Raw genomic sequence first — 16,469 nt, 5'->3', positions numbered from 1 at the left:
ACAGAACCGCAAACGTGTTCTAACTTCTGCAGTGGCCACTGGGAGGCAGGGGTCTCAGGTCAGGACTACCAGCCACCAAGGGTGGAAGACGAGCAAGTCAGGTGTCAGGAAAGCTGCAGAAGACACAGCCTTTCAAAGTTACAGGAAGAAAGATGACGGGACAAGAACGGAACCTAACTGCAGAGCAAGAAAACAGAAATGAAAAGGTGTGAGGCTGCAGCTCTTTACAGGTGTGTAAGAGGACAACGCGGGGACTGCACCTGGGCCCCCAGAGATGCATGGCGGCCGGGTCAGAAAAGGACCTGTTTGTCGGGCCCCTCTCTGAGAGAAGGCGAGAGAGGGTGTCCACAGCACAGTGACAGGACCTGTGTCGTGTTCCTCCCTTTCACTGGTGTCAGCGTGACACCCAGCTGACTACCCTCTAAATGGGACAAGGACTGGCCAGGGTAAGGGTCGTGCAGGTAGAGGACAGGGGTCTGATGCAAAACCACTGCAAAGTATTCTCTGGTCTCAAACTGGGCGCCCCCAGCACCGGGAGTTCGGGGTGGCCCAAGTCTCGGGTGCTCGCCTGTGCTCTGGTGCCCTTAGACAAGCCTCAAAAGTGACCCAGCCTCTGCTGCGTGAAAGTGTGTGCCGCGCAGAGCGCAGCAGATGGGACTAAGCACACGGCCTGGCGGGGGCAGGAGAGCCAGAGAGGGCCACAGAAATCCAGTCCGTGGACATTCACGGGCTTAGTTCATGCCCGGAAAAGCACGGTCTCTGGCCAAGACTTTTGAGACCTGAACCCAACAAAACTGAGAGTCCCAAGTGTCATATTTGTTATGGGTTGAACCCTGTCCCCAGAAGATCTGTCAAAGCCCTAAGCCCCAGCGCCTCAGAAAGTGCCCTCATTTGGAAACAGGGTCTCTGCGGGTTAGTTAGGAGAGTCATCAGGGTGGGCCCCGCTCTGATACGACTGGTGTCCTCCTCAGAAGACGGCCAGGTGAAAACCACACAGGGAGAGGCCACGGGAAGACAGAGGCAGAGACCCGTGATGTGTCCACATGAAGGAGCCCCAAGGACCGCGGCCGCCACAGAGGCCTGGGGCAGAGGCCTGGGGGGAATTCGCCCTCACAGCCTCAGAGGGAACCAACCTGACACCTTGATCTGACCTCCAGCCTCCAGAAGAGCCAGGGAACGGACTGCTGTTGTCTAAGCTGCCCCGTCCGTGGAACTTCCTTCCGCAGCCCAGGAAAGGATCCGGTACCGCGGCCGCAAGAGGCCCAGCTGTAACGCGGCGACAACTCGGGACTCTGCACCCCAACACCCCGCCCCTCGCCGGCTACAACACGGCGACACCTCGGGACTCTGCACCCCGACACCCCGCCCCTCGCTGGGACCCGGCGGCAGCCTCCTAACCCGTCTCCCTGCCTTCACTCTTTCCCCACGAACTCCCTACTTCCCCACCCAGCAACCAGAGGGACTGTGCTTTAAGAAAATCTACGCCATCACACCATTTTCCTGCCTAGGAGTTGCCAGTGGCTTCCCAGAAAACTCAGAATAAAATCCGAAGACCTGCCGGGTCTCCGCATCCCTTCACAGGGCCTTCCTCTCTTCCCTCAGCTCCCGCGAGCCTGGGCCTGCTGTAGGCAGGGGCTGCTCCGTCCCCGTCCCGTCCCCACCCCACCCCACCCCGCCCCCCAGCTGCCCTGCGGCTGCCTCTGCCTTGAACCATCTTCCCCCAGGTCTGGGGGGTTGGTCTCTTCCATCGTTTAAGTCCCAACCTAAATTCCACCTGCTGGATGAGGCCTTCCCTAACCACTGCTCTGCTAATCTGGCCCCAGCTCAAATCACTCTCGGTTTCCTTGCTTTCTCCCTCCATAGCCCTCACTGCTACACGGAATGATCTTATTAGTCAGTTGTTTACTTGCAAGAACACTGAGATGTAAGGTGCGTGCTGCGGAGACTCTAGCTGACCTCATTTATCTGAATCACTGAGTCGCAGGAGCCTGGCACAGTGCCAGGCTCGGCACCATCTCTCAGTAGACATTTGCGAAAGAAATAAGAAGAGGGAGGCAGAGGGAGGACAGGGGCGGGGGAGGGAGAACTGGCTTGAGCCAGAGGTATAGCCGTGGGCTGTGTTGCCCACGGCAACCTGCCACACCCACCCGGGATACACCTGAGACCGTCCATCGTTCTAGGAAGGGTGCTACAAATCACCCTCTTGTGTTTATCCTATTATTTTAAAAATAGGCACTTATGTGTCTGGATCCTCAAATCAAATCGGGACTTGGAATCCTTCTTTTGTCTTCTCCGTATATGTTACACGCGGTTGCTCCGTTCATTCTACCTGAGACAGAAGGTGAGAACCGACTTACGGATGGAGGAGCCGGGACCCCCCGCTGGTGTCCCCAAAGGTGCCCGGAGGAGGGAGCAGTCGGGGAGGCGTCTGCTGCCATGAGCCAGGCACTTGCTCAACGCGCACTTGGCAGTGTGGGCTGTTTTGGAGCCATATCTCGGAAGAAGTGTTTGAAAGATTCCCTAGAGATTTGTATGACTCACATAAATTGCAAAGTCCATGTCTCCGCACCCGGCTCCCAGCTGCATCTGTGTCACAAGAGCAAAAGGGTTTTAGGGGGCTGTTTTACTTCAAAGTAGCTGAAGGATAAGACACTACACAATTTTCTGTCTCATACTTTGAATCTTACCCACACATGTACAGCATTATTATGGAGGAAGATCCGCTCTCTCGCTCTCTCTCTCTCTCTCTCTCTCGCTCCCTCTCTCTCTCTCTCTCTCTCTCTCTATATATATATATATATCTCCTCTCTTACCATAATTATTCAAATGATCCATTTCATGTTAATAAAGTATAAAAAACTTTTGTGATTCTAGTAAGTCAACAATGTATCCCACCCATGACAAAGACACCCGCCAAAAAAGCAGCGGTGGGGTGTGTAATCTTTCAACAGGACCTCCAGCTCAAGCTCCCCTGTGTTTTCCATACACATAAAAAAAGATCAAGTTTTCTATTTTCCCAATTTGAAGGAAGAAGGAGAGAGAATTTTGAAAAGAGAAAAGGGGAGAGAACCAGAGTGACACTGCAGGGTCAGTGGGCTCCACGCGGCCACTGGAAATAGATGGGGCTACAGCAAGGCTGCTTCTAAGCCCCCGGGGACACGGGGCAGGGTCCCCGAGGCACCTGTAATGTTGTTTTAAACCCAGAGAAGAGGACAGAGCATAGCCTTTGACCCCAGGCCCTGATTCCACTAGCCAACAATCTACCATCTAACGTCAGGTATCTTGAGAGCAATCAGTGATTTTAGGAAGAAAAAATAAGCCAGTAGAAAAAGCTTTGCTTTGAAGTCCCCTTTTCGTTGGTTCTCTGCTATAATTAGCAAATTACATCACTTTTGACGCCTCAATTTCACCACCCGAAAAATAGGGAAAGTAACAGACCTCCCTTCCAGGTCCCCGAGTCTGGGAAGATGGAAGAGGATATAAATCAGATACATTAAAAGCAGGGTTCTTACAAAGCATCTCTGCAGGCAGAGGTGCATGGTCATTCCTATGGGGGTTCAAACACAGGAGGCCCTAAAAGACACCCAAACTCGATCCCAGGGCTTCCTCCAAGCCACCGCTATGCATTAAATTGCAGGGAAAGGGCAGCTTTGACTAGCGGTTTTGCTTCATGATTTGGCAACCATCTCAACACAGGAGGTTACTCTTGGCCATGACAGGGTGGGCACCTTTTCCCGGCGAGACCACCCGTGAAGTCACTGTGCTGGCAGGGAAAGCCCTGCCCCCCAGGGCTGTCAGGAAGACGCAAGCCGCTGGCTTGTTCACACGGGCGACGGCTGGTACCCAATAAGATGTGAACAATTCGCTCTGCTCGCCCAAAGATGGGGCGGCAGCAGACAGCGTCCCACACGGGTGCCCAGGGCTCTAGAGACTGTTCCTGTGAGCACGGAGTAGTCCTTTTATTCTCAGAGAGAAAGCACTCTGAAAGGTGCTCCTGCTGACTTGGCTACAGAAGCAGGAAGACAAGGATCGCAGAAACCGGAAACAGCTGCAAGCCGGCTTCCGGCTTCCAACAGTGGTTACGGCGGACACTTAAGGATGATGGGATACCCGAAAAGGCCGATGTCTCCCGATGACAAAGCCAGGCTTCCTGGCTCACGTTGATTCTTGCCAATAACCACCACTGACACATCAAACACGCTCCACCAACTTTCAGCCCCAAATCGTGCCTTTTCCTTCGTGTCTGCCCCAGTAAGTGCTAACGTCTGGTGAAGCCAATGTTACGGTTACAGCCGTGCAGGGCATTTAAACGGTGGCTTAGTCACGTTAGCCTTTCTCCAAAATGCACTGTGTTGACATTGCTCTTTTCTAGACTTTCCGTAAGGCTTACGGGGACTCCTGCCTTTTGCTGGGCAGAAAACAACACGGAACGCAAATGCAAACAGTGACGTGGTCGACATGCCTTTGCCGACTCCAGCCCCCAGAAACAGGTGGATGCTGCGAAGGCAGCCTGCCGGCAGGTAACAAACAAGCTGGGAAGATCATCTGTCCATCTCTTTTCAAACTCGCAACCATCTTCTTAAGCTGTAACTGCACTGCTCGTAATTTTTTTACTCGTTCTGAGGTTCCATTACTCTTCTTGTCTCATTTCTATGCAATCCAGTTTGGATTGTTTCTCCCGTCTGTCTTTTTTTTAAGGAACAATGAAACTGTCTAGATTCCCGGGGCGGGACAGGTAAGAGGCCATCTGCTGGCATCTGCAGGTGACCTGGGTGCAGGCGGCTCAGTCCTGACCCGGCCGAGAGCCTGCTGTTCCCATGACTTAGGCCAAAGGGCTTTGAAAACACTCTTGGGTGATCCTCTCCTTCAAGCTTAAAGGGCCCCCCCAAAGCTTGTCCCTGTCCTGCCCCTCGCCCCTCTTCCCCAGCAGAGAACTGCAGACGTCCCCCGAGCTGCAGCTGCTCCGAAGTCAGGCGGCTGGCCACTGAAGGAGGTCAAGCTGACAGATGCTTGGGGGTCACGGTACACCTGCCCGAGGAACTGCCCACTCATCCCCTGAACCCCGAGAAGAGGGTAGGGGCCGGGCAGCTGGCACTCGGCCCTGAGAGCTGCATCTGCCTCCCTCTTCCACACCCCTCGGGGGCAGGTCTCTGTGACAACAGCGCTCTCCTGCCAACCGACGGCTGACAACAGGACGGCTGACAACAGGACTGCCACCCCACCCCCGCTCCATTCTGCCTCCAAGATGCCAGAATTTCTGCTATGAAAACCGAGGGCAGAATTTTAGGAGGAGAGGGAAACACCTCAGGAGTCACGAGGAAATAGAGTGAAACCACGATAATGTTGGAAACAGCTTCTCTGGACCTGGTCTCTAAGGTTGACCAGAGAAGAAAATGGTCTTTATTAATAAACAGACTCCTGAAATCTAAGCACTTGAGAAAACACATGCAACAAGTTCTAATGTTTTCCACAGGTTGTTCTGTGAAATTAGAAACTCGCCTAAAAATCCCCCATGTGTCTGAAATACCTGGAGACGGAAGGCTGAAGGATGGAGCAAGGATGCAGGAGCTGCTGCTGACCGGCACCAAGAGGCTCAGCACCTCCATCTCTGCAACGTGGAAACGGCCCGGAGCCGCGGGCCACCGCTCCCCCCGGCCCCGCTCTCCCCTTTCCACACAGCACCCCTCCCCCACCTTCAAGATCAACCACGGGGCTCTCGTGAGCAGGGTTGGGAGGCTGCGGTCACCCGTGGACTAACCTTCCAGAGGCTCCCACCCTGCACCGCAGTGTCCCAGCCCACCGAGGCACGTGCTTCCGCGTTAAACTTTTAACTCTGTCCGGTGTCCTAATTTCCCAGCATTTCCACTGGCTTTGCTACGCACCACCTGCCAAAAGGAGCAGGGAAATAGGACCACAAAACCCCACAGAGCAGGTGCCTCCGACTTGTTCTCTCTGCCTGGCCCCTTCCAGGAACCCCTCGAACAAGCAGTTGAGGGAATATCTCCTAATGGGATCTGCTGAGGCTTTTCTGTTTTGTTTTGTTTTGTTTTCCAGAGTATAAAGGGTGATGGCCTCTGACGGGTCAAGTGAAATCACGCTGAGTCACCCCCCTGTGAATTTATGACACGAATCCCTACACGACACGCACTCTCCGAGAGAGGAAGCCTTTCCCTCCGCAGAGGTGAGGAAAAGTAAGTGGCAGGGACACGCAGCTTCTGACACCGACTCCTGTCTCAGTTTCATCTTTAGTCTTGACCTTCACCAGAGCTCTTTTTTCAGAGGTTGGACAGAGCTGTGGCATGAGATACGAGTGGACAAGAGTCACATGTGGAGATACTTATGCATAAACTATCCCAAATGTGTCCTATACTTTATACATATATGTATTAATATACACACACACGTGTACCTGAAGAACACTCCACACGCAAGAAGCCGTATCAGTTAAAGGTGCTACGAGGCTGGAAGCGTCACAGTCACTCCCGTTCATCTACTCATACTTCCACACCGAGCGCGAGGCTTTACCCACAGGCCTCCAACAAATACGCGTGACTGACTGAATGAATGAACGCACTGTGGCTGAGGTGAATATTTTTTCCTAAACGAGACTTTTTAGTCATCGTACACCTTCAGACTGGCAAAAGGTGTGAAGCCTTTCACGCCCAGTTCAGTTGCCATCTGATTTCATTGATCTGAGCCACAAATCCTCTGGTTACAGATGGCTTGCAGAGCGCCACTCTGAAGGCTAAGGGGGACGCACAGGGGAAATGTGGCCCCAATAAAAATTAGACAACTGCTCAGAACCCCCAGGTGACCTTCACCCGCTGCTGGGCTGAAACCCGCAGCAGAGTTTTCAGCATCATCTGTCAGAAGCAGCCGCCAACAGCTGGACACCCCATGTCTTTCAGTTCCCACAAACGCTACGAATGCACCTACACATCAGCGCTGTGTCCTGTAAAATACTCCTAAGATACTCTGCATTCATCAAGAGCCAAAGACATGCTGGTATTCTGTCATCCGGACTAGGTGACATGGCGAAACTGTAATCACTGCCTCTATCTCGTGTTCTGTTGTCAAAAATAACTTCAAGGGGCTTCCCTGGTGGCGCAGTGGTTGAGAGTCCGCCTGCCGATGCAGGGGATGTGGGTTCGTGCCCCGGTCCGGGAGGATCCCACATGCCGCGGAGCGGCTGGGCCCGTGAGCCATGGCCTCTGAGCCTGCGCGTCCGGAGCCTGTGCTCCGCAACGGGAGAGGCCACAGCAGTGAGAGGCCCGCGTACCACCAAAAAATAAATAAATAACTTCAAGGGGGTCCGCTGATATGACTGCCTTCCTGCGGTAAATTAACACCCACCTTTCCATCAGAAGTGTGAGGGATCAGATGACTTGAGACCAGGAGGTCTCAGGAAATCACCGTAGTTCATGAAGTAACAGACTGTCGAGGGGGTCCTGGTACACAGGCAATTGTGTCGCCGGTTTGATCACCACTGTGAGCACCGCGGAGCCTGCCTCTGGCAGCTGACAGCTGAAGGACCTCAGCAGTCTGTACGCAAGAAATACGCCGAAGGTTCCCTGGAAATCAGAGTCCCCACACACCCCAGTGGCAGGCGCAGCGTGGTTTGGATCCTCGGAGACCCTGACCTGGGGCCTCGCTCATCTGCAGGGGTGGGTATTCCTTCCGTACTTGCCCCTGCCCCTGGGCAGGTATGCAGTTGAATATCCATCTCTTCAAATAAGCCAGGGGCTCACCTGTCTATTTACCCTTTGACCTCTTTGGAACTGGCAAAAGCAGGGCTACACCTACCAGCCAAAAGTTCTCTTCTTTTTGTTTTTTTGTTTGTTTGTTTGTTTTTGGTTTTTTTTGCGGTACACGGGCCTCTCACTGTTGTGGCATCTCCCATTGCAGAGCACAGGCTCCAGACACACAGGCTCAGCGGCCATGGCTCACGGGCCCAGCCGCTCCGCGGCATGTGGGATCTTCCCGGACCGGGGCACGAACCCGCATCCCCTGCGTCGGCAGGCGGACTCTCAACCATTGCGCCACCAGGGAAGCCCCCAAATGTTCTCTTCGTGAACGCAGGAAGATGACCGCAAAGCCAGGAGCACAGCTAGGCTCCACGCTCCCAGATCAGTGACGAAAGCACAGAAGGAAAGCAGCCAGAGCTAAGGATGAGGCAGCTTCTTGCTTTTCTTCTTTATTTAACCCACATGATATGTCACGTGATCATAAGATCCAGGGGCACTGGGCTTAAAACGTGTGCGGTGTGGACGCGTCTGGATGGAAGTGACACGCTTTTTCAGCATCCCAGCAGACCGTTTGCAAAGCCCGCAGTGTCCACGGATCTGCCCCTCCCAGCCCAGCAGACCTCCCTCACCAGCCATTTTTAAAAGGCCACAGAGTTGCAAAACTTTACAACTGTTATGGTTCCAAGTGGCACGGGGCTGAGCAGCTTCGGTAGCTGAGGCCTCCATTTAACTGCCTTGTCGACTTTCCAAGGCTGCTGAGGGAACTTCTTTACAAGGGGTGGAAATACGTCTGCTTAAACAGGATTCCTTTACTACAGCGTCATTCTACTTTGGATGTAGCTCTTGGATGTCCTAAGTGCCCTCTGAGAGTGCTCGTCGGTCACGTTTCCCCCACGACGCCAATGCCGCCTGGACCTTCCCCTCGGCGAGAGCCCATGGGGCCCCTGCCGCCCGGGCAGGAAGTGGAGGACCAGGCGGTCAGCGATGCCAATGCACTTTGTTCCCTTCCACGTCCACCGCAGGACACCCCCCTCCCGGCAACGCCCATCACTCCTTTTCCAGACCCTCTCGGCCCTCCGCCGGCGCACGCCTCTCCTTCCGCCACCGCTGCAGGGGCTGCTTCCTGGCAAAGGGAGCGCACCTCCGCCCGGGGCTCCGACCCTATGTCACCAAACATTCTAAGAGGCTACATTACCTGACATCCGGCAGGTAAAACGACTCATCACTTCTCTATGCCCGACTGGCTTTCTCCACATTTGCCTTAATTGGCAGTGACGTGCCTTTTCCCCTTTGACAAGTTCACACCAGAAGGCTCTGAATCTTACCTTGGTTGGTAATTTTTCCTCCTACGTTCTAAGTATCCCTCTTGAGGGAAACTGTTGACTATAATATGCATGCAACCTATCCGTGTGCACGCGTGTTTGTGCGTATGTATATATACACGTATTTCACTAAAATAACCACTTGGGGGCTATTGATTTCAATCTTCCATTTCCTCCCTCTACCCCACCTTCCTCCCCCAGATAATAAACTATATAAAGTTACTTCTTCCACAGCGTCTGTTACGGTGGGCTCCGAGTCGAGGTTCAGATCCTCCGCGGTGGCCTGATGACAAAAGATACACATTAAATGCTGTTAGCATGCCTACATTCTTGTAAATAGCACCACACAGGTGATGAATGCAAATGACCAACTAGAGACTCAGTATTAGGATAGCAGGACATGGGAATGGCATCAGGGTCCCTTTCCACCAGAGCTTGTCTGACACCCTACGATGCTTCATGCCAGAGACAGCTCCTTTATATAACAGGAGGCAAATAAGGCAGCGAGTGTTTCTATCCATGATTACAAATTACGAGATCAGTCAAATGTGTGTGGCTTATACCACAACTGCAAGGAGAAGCAGGTAGTTTATAAAAAGCCCTGACCAGCAAGGTGAGGGCGGGGTGCAGATTTACATGACCCTGAGAGACTCGGGCTGTCAGGACAGAAACAGCTTACAGGGGAGCTGTCTGCGTCTGTCTGTCAACTTCAGAATCTCAGGCCAAAGCGCAGAGAACGAATTCAATCAGAGAGAGTCAAGTCTCCGGCTCATGAAAACATAAAGCGCTGTGTCTCTGCACGAGGTAGGGCTTGAACAGGAGGGTCTGGGTCTGAGCTCTGCTTACCACTTAATGACTTCAGGCGACATTGCTTACCCCACACCTCACTTTCCCCACATACAATATCAGGACCGTAAGAATATCTACCGCCTAGAGACGCGGACAGAATTCAGGGAAATAAGACCTCACAGCACTTAGCACTGGCTCTGCTGAGCAAGCAGTGGACACTCGGAGTTGGGTGCTGTCATCACCTCTCCTAGTTTCATTTCTAGCCCAGGAGCCGTGAGACAATCGTCCCTGTACAAGCTGCACTGTGAACTTCAGGGAGTCCTGTTTGATCTGCACCGTTTAAAAATGGAGCTTCTGCTTTCTCTAATGCGTGATGACATCCCCGAAGGAGAAATCGTGCTCACTCCTCGGAAGGAACAAATAAAACGGGCGGCCGACCCCTGTGGGCTGGTTCCCGCACTGCCTTCCTCAGGACACCGCCGGTGTCCTCACCTCTCCCCAGAGCACGCCCTGGGTGCTGGGCCCCCGCTGAAGGCAGTGACTGAAAAGTCCTGCTTTGGAGACGTGCGTTTAACTCGCTGAAACACCATTCACACAACACTGCATGCTTCTTTGTGATGCCAGCTCCTTCCGGGATTTTATGGAGGTCCCAGTTTTTAATTAGCATACGTTTCCTCCTCAACATGCCTCATTCGTGGGTAAAATACGCCTTCCAAAATACCTCAAAACAATTCACAAACCATAAATGCTTTTCCTAGACAATGAAATGAATTTCCCCTGGTCTGTGTGCTGAAGCAGAAATGATTTCTGTAAGGATACAGTACACAAGGATACAGTCCACTGACCCTCAAATCCAACCTAGTTCAGTTCCCTCTCACTGCAGATGAGAAAAGAAATCAGAGGGGAAGCAACTCATAGAGGCAGGAAAAACCTAGCATCCAAGAGCGTTGATTGCTACCCCTGGAAAACCAATGATCGGTCATGTTAAATGCGTGTAAAAGCAAATACCGTAAGCACTAACATCACACAGCAGGTTTTCCCGTGAAAAGCACGCACACTCTTTATGCAAGGATTTTACGACATCTAACTTGGAGTTCAGAGGCCAAATGTACTCCATCTGGTTTTGCCCAATTTCCTGATATGTGAGCTATTTTAACATCACACAACATAAAACATGGGCAAAACTGGAAAATAAAATCAGCCTCTGAGCTCCAAAACAGAGAGATTTCATATTTTCCCGAGAACCTGAAATATCTCAGGGTTAATAGTTGAGGCTTAATCTTTCTGTGGAAAGAGCCCTCACTTCTGGGTTCCAGATAAGCAGGGATGAAATGCTCTACCTTAACACGCTGCATAGGATCTACTACCCGAAAAACATTTACCCAGGAAGCCTGAAGAAATTTTCTTTTGCCTCAGGACCATTTAATTTATGGCATTTTCATCATTTGCTTTTGCATATACACATCAACCTCAAAAACTTATAAATTTGCCCTCTCGATGGGGTGGCAAGGCAGTGCAGTCTCTCAGCCAGCTCTGCTTCAGATCCTTCCAGTTTGCAAGGTCTTTCTAGGATCATGGTATCATTTTTTAATGATGTGAGTATATTCATTGCCGGTCCACTCTCAATCATTTTGGAAGTATTTCAAGCTCACGCTACTCCTCAGAGCTTGGGTCAGCGGCCACGACGTAGAGTCCAGAGTCCCAGGAGACATTCTCCAAGCCTCCTTCATTCCTCGCCCCCGTCCTTTTTTCTAAGCCCAGGGCCAAATCCTCCCCCCTAAAGAAGGGCTTCCTTCACGGGGCCTGGCTGCTGAGGGGCTGACAGCTGGGCCTCTACCACCACCAGCAAGTTCAGATAACCAGGAGGGGTTCGGAAAGCATCAGGAAATAAGAGTGGGACTTCTGGTCCATCGCTAATTCAACTTTTTAAAAACCCAATCTTTCTCAAAAGAAAAAAATAAACATGACTTGGCAACCTTTGTAAGCGAGAGGCTCTTTCTCAGGCACTGCCGCCGCCACCAAGAATAACATGGTGTGCAGAGGCATCAACAGCCCCGGAGAGCCTGCTGTCATCTCCTTCCACTTAGGTGCTCCTCACCAGCAAAGCGTCTGTGTTGTTCCATCTAAACACTAGGCTTAATATCTGTGCTATGCCAGACGACCTCCTTTGACCAAAGTATACATTCCAAGCATGAATAAGTTAGTCGGGCTTCCGAAAAAGTATTAAATATAAAATATTAACTAACTTCTCTTCTAAAACAGAATCCTCCTCTTCAAAATTCTGTGAATGTCTCAGTATATAGTACGTATATATAAAAATAAGTAACATTTAAAATAGTAAGAATTGAACTTATAATGCCGCATACAGGAGATAAGGCAAAAGTTAAAGGTTGGATTTTGCAGAGGTAGTCAGTCACTAAAATCTGCCATTTATAAATGCGATCTGAGTTGCTGTAAACACAGCACAGGCATATCAATTTAACAGGTTTAATAACTTCGGGGAACTTTCTCTTCTAGGAAAAATATACGCTGATTGTTTCTGATTCAAATTTAACAAATCAAAATCCATGCAAGGAGAGCTCCATGTCCCTGGGGGAGAATACGGTTAAGCGGTGTCAGAGGTGCTCCCCACAGGCCAGCCAGCCCTGACACATTCACTTCACTATCTTTTCATCTTCAATCGCTCCCCTTTATTCAAACATACACCCTATTCAGGCTGCATGCTCTTTACGCCTTGTTTCTTAAACAAGAATTCGTCGCTGGTTCTCCCTTCTGGTTTTATCCTGCACTGCAGCAACCGGGGAGGTCTTAGCATTTACAGCCACTTGTTGAAGGAAATCGCGCCGAGGCAGATTAGTTTGGAAGCATGTGGCTCCTTTAAGGCAAACACAGACTCTAAGAAGCACCCTGAAGTTTGGCTAAAGAGCAACCATTTTTTTTCCTTCAATTAACTCATTTTCATTCATATTGTTACACCACACACGACGCCTTGTGTGGGTGCGTGTACACACAGATATGTACTGTTCCTATGTGTGTACACACATACACATCTATGCTCGTTAAAAATCCCAGACTCGCTCACGTACTAGCCACTCAATAAACATGAATTCATTACGGTAAACAGACGGTCCGCCGGCCGCAGAGCCAGGGTTTTTCAGGATACTGTGGAAAAGGACACTCTTTTCTCACCTCTATTTCCATGGGCTCCACCTCTATCTTTTTCCATAGCTCCAGCAACTGTGCAATCGGCATCTTTGAAAACTTTCCCTCTGATCGAGTACTGAGAGTGAGAAAGATGATAACCAGAGGCCCCAAACAGCACAGAGATGGCCAGACAGGACGTCAGAGCCCGCGGCGGAGGCCGGCGCTGCTGGCAGGAAGGGGGCTGCTGAGGGTGAAGTCAGGCCGGGACGACCGCGGGCGCCGGCGGGGCCCTGGGGTTCTGGTGTGCGGAGGCGGCCGTGGGGCTTCAACACGGCTGCTCGGCTGGCGCGTCCTCCCCCGCCCCACGCTGGCCCTGGGGCTGCGCCAGGGGCTGCGGCTGCGTCCCGCTCGCTCGGGCTGGGCGGGGGAAGCAGGAGACAGAGCTGCAGCTTCAGACTCCGTGCTGCGACTTTGGCGGAGTGAGCGCTCCCCTCGCAGCCTCGGATTGGATTCCCTGCTTCGCCCCCTCCCCCTTACATTGCCACTCCCTCCCCCCTCCCCCCACTATTTTACCTTAATTGGCTCTAAATGATGGGTGAAAGTTGGGTCTGAGGATGCCGCTGCCATAGAAACCTCATAGCAACCGAGGGCTGGGGAAGAGGGGAGGAGAGGAGGGGGCCTGCAGCAGGTTCTGCCCTGATCCCTCCCAGCGCACACGCGCGTGCACTCACGCACACACACCCCTCCCTTTGCCAAGGACTCCTCTGAGCCCCGTGGAGCACTAGGGGCGAAGGCAAGAGGCCAGGTGCCGGGGAGCTGCTTTTCCTACATCAATATTTCAGAAACTCCCTGCATCGTGGAATTGCCGCTGACGGGGCAGCTGGAGCAGCAGCCTCTCCCCTAGAGGGTCCCCCCGCCCGCCCCCCAAGCGTTAGGACAACACCCTCGGGGAAAAGGAAAGGAGGGCCCAGGAGGGCTGGGAGTGAGCCCAGGGTCCCGGCGCCCCGCTGCCTCTCCCTTAGGCCTTCGGCTTGTCCTGCTCCAGCCAAAGCCGCCCTGGGGCAGAAGTGTGGCCGCAGCACCTCGGCAGTGTAGCAGCTGTGCTGTTCTCGGGAGACAGGATGAAAAGAGGGTGGGCTGCTTAAACTCCCAAACGATGGGATCTGTTGAAGTCCGGACAGGGACTGGGCAGGGAGGAACGTTCATCCAAACAACGTACTATCAGCCGTTTGCTAAGTTCCAGGAAAGATGCCGCGTGCACCACGCACAGTTTCTCATTTAATTTTCCATCTGATGTGGATTTTACCATCCCATTTCATAGGTGAGAAAACCCTGAGGCTCAGAGGGAGGAACTTGCCCAAAGACACACATTCCCCCAGTGGCAGAACCGGAAGTGAAGTCCCGGCTGGCTCAGCTGAGGATCTATGACCCCAGTTTTCTGCAGGAGGGAAACCAGGAGTGCAATTTTCTAGGGAACATTTCCCTCCTTTATTTCTTTTTTTTTTTTTTCTTGGTCTCTTTTGTCTATTTTCTCACACCGTTTCTGTCTTAGAACAAAAGACATGTGCACGTGGAAATACATTCATCTCCCCACATTTCTGAGGCTAATCTGTTTTTGATTCCCTCTTTTGGGAAATGGTGTTAAAGTCTAATACAATTTAATGCTGCTTCTGGAAGAAGTGTAGTCATTTCTATGGAAAATTCCTTTATCTCTGGGAAAAATATCTAAGAAAATGGCTTACTTCTTCCAAAACTTATCAGTAATCTCTGTTTTTATTTTTAAGTAAAATCCCTAAGAAATCCAATTCACTATCAAAGTGAACAACAAACTCGCTCAATTCCCAGATACTTCATGTTTCAGAGGAAAAAATATAGTCAGAATTAACAGTAAAGTTTCTGTTCTTAGTGTTGATTTACAAAAGTCACTTTATCTTTCTATAAAATGGGACCAGTAAGGATCTGAAAAATTAATTCCATTAAAATAAAAATAATACCAGTATTGTTTGTTTTCAAAGGTTGCATTCACTGATTGACAGATCAGAGCGAAGGGTTCCAATGTGTTCACCAAAGTAAGGTAATTTGGGGCATAAAGTAAAAGGTCACAGATTAATAACAGATAAACTGAAATGGTTTTGCGTAATAAAGAGAAGGAAATCACTGATGTAAAAAGTAGTGCTGACGAGATGTCAAGACTTTTCCATCTGAAGGACTGAGCACAGGGAGATCTTGAAGCGCAGTGGGGAGAAAAGTAAAATGGGGCTCCTTACTGGGAGTTCATAAAGCCTACACTTTCTGGAATTTTCCACAAGTATTCGGAGATGGGCAGACTGAAGGGAAACACTGGTCCTTGCGTCTGGGGGAGGAGCAAGGGGGAAAGGAACGCTGGATGGGACCTCCTGTGATGGACCAGCCACCTGCATCCCTGGGCTGATGGGCTGGAATCGTACAGATCAGACGAGCTGTCTGCAGACACAAAAGAGCTCATAATAAAGGTATATCTTAGGAGTCGCTGAAAACACAGTGCATCGTTTAGCATGTCATCTCTTTTTAAACTATGCAAATGTGACACTAATAAAGAGACTGAAGTCTATTCAGCGGTTTCGCAGGTGAAGCAGAGGCTCCTTGGAGGAGTGAAGTGATCAATCAAAGGGGCGGGACTGGATTCTGTACCCAGGAGCCTGGGATCACGTGTCCGTGCCCACTGCACTCTGCACGGCTGCCTTTCAAACACCGAAGATTGTTACTCAAAAGCAAACAACTACCTCAGTGAAGTCTCCTCCCACGTCTGCCTCCATGGGTGCCACCTGCCCAGACAGGGTACCTAGCAACCCGGATGGAGAGGAAAGAAGAACAGACTACCTAGGAAACCAAAACATAAAATAAAGTAAAAAAGACAACTTTCAAAAAGATGTATCTGTCCGGTAAAAGATCAGCCCCATTTGTAAAGCTCGAATTAGGAAACGGGAACAATGAGAGGACTATTTCTCAGAAGGGAAATAATGATGACACCCAAATAACTAAAAGGATAAAGGTGCAAATAAAGGACAAAGAAATTAAGTCCGAAATCCCAAGAAAACTTGAACAACTTTTTCAACAACACCTAAAGAAGCTGATTTCCAAGAACCCCACACACAAGCATCAATTTCCAAGAAGAAACAGTAGTTGAAGCATCCTTGCAGAAATGAGTCTTTCACGAAGCAAAGCCTGCAGACTAAAAGCAGTGGGAGTGTCTCAAGAGCCCCTGGTCACAGTCACTGTGAAACGAGATGTGCAAATTGACATCAAACTCACAGAAACCAGCCCCCAACAAAAATCCTCTCTCTCCTGAACTAATGAAAAATTCCCAGCACCTCCTGTACTCACTACGCCTTGAATCTTAAAAGGGGTCTCTTTTCTGAGAAAGACGGGCAGGAGGGAGATGGAGGGGCGGCGGAGGGAGAGAGCCCGTTCGCCCTGTGGATTTCCACAG

General features: G+C 51.0%; 1 protein-coding gene across 1 annotated transcript in view; it reads right to left on the bottom strand.

The window, feature by feature from the left end:
- RPS6KA2 (ribosomal protein S6 kinase A2) overlaps positions 1-13,180 on the bottom strand; it is a 356,893-nt gene extending 343,713 nt beyond the window's left edge. Inside the window, exons 1-2 of the mRNA XM_032650885.1 lie at positions 13,046-13,180; positions 9,291-9,350 (exon numbers count right to left, since the gene is read on the bottom strand). Of these exons, the coding sequence (XP_032506776.1) occupies positions 9,291-9,350; positions 13,046-13,108 (123 nt within the window). The 5' untranslated portion in view covers positions 13,109-13,180. The remainder of the gene's footprint in view (positions 1-9,290; positions 9,351-13,045) is intronic.
- Between the last annotated feature and the right edge of the window lie 3,289 nt (positions 13,181-16,469).

The sequence above is a fragment of the Phocoena sinus genome, chromosome 12, assembly GCF_008692025.1.
Source record: "Phocoena sinus isolate mPhoSin1 chromosome 12, mPhoSin1.pri, whole genome shotgun sequence".
In the NCBI taxonomy this organism is placed as follows: domain Eukaryota; kingdom Metazoa; phylum Chordata; class Mammalia; order Artiodactyla; family Phocoenidae; genus Phocoena; species Phocoena sinus.
The sequence above is the reverse complement of the archived record's forward strand: the minus strand, read 5'-3'. Positions and strand labels throughout refer to the sequence as shown.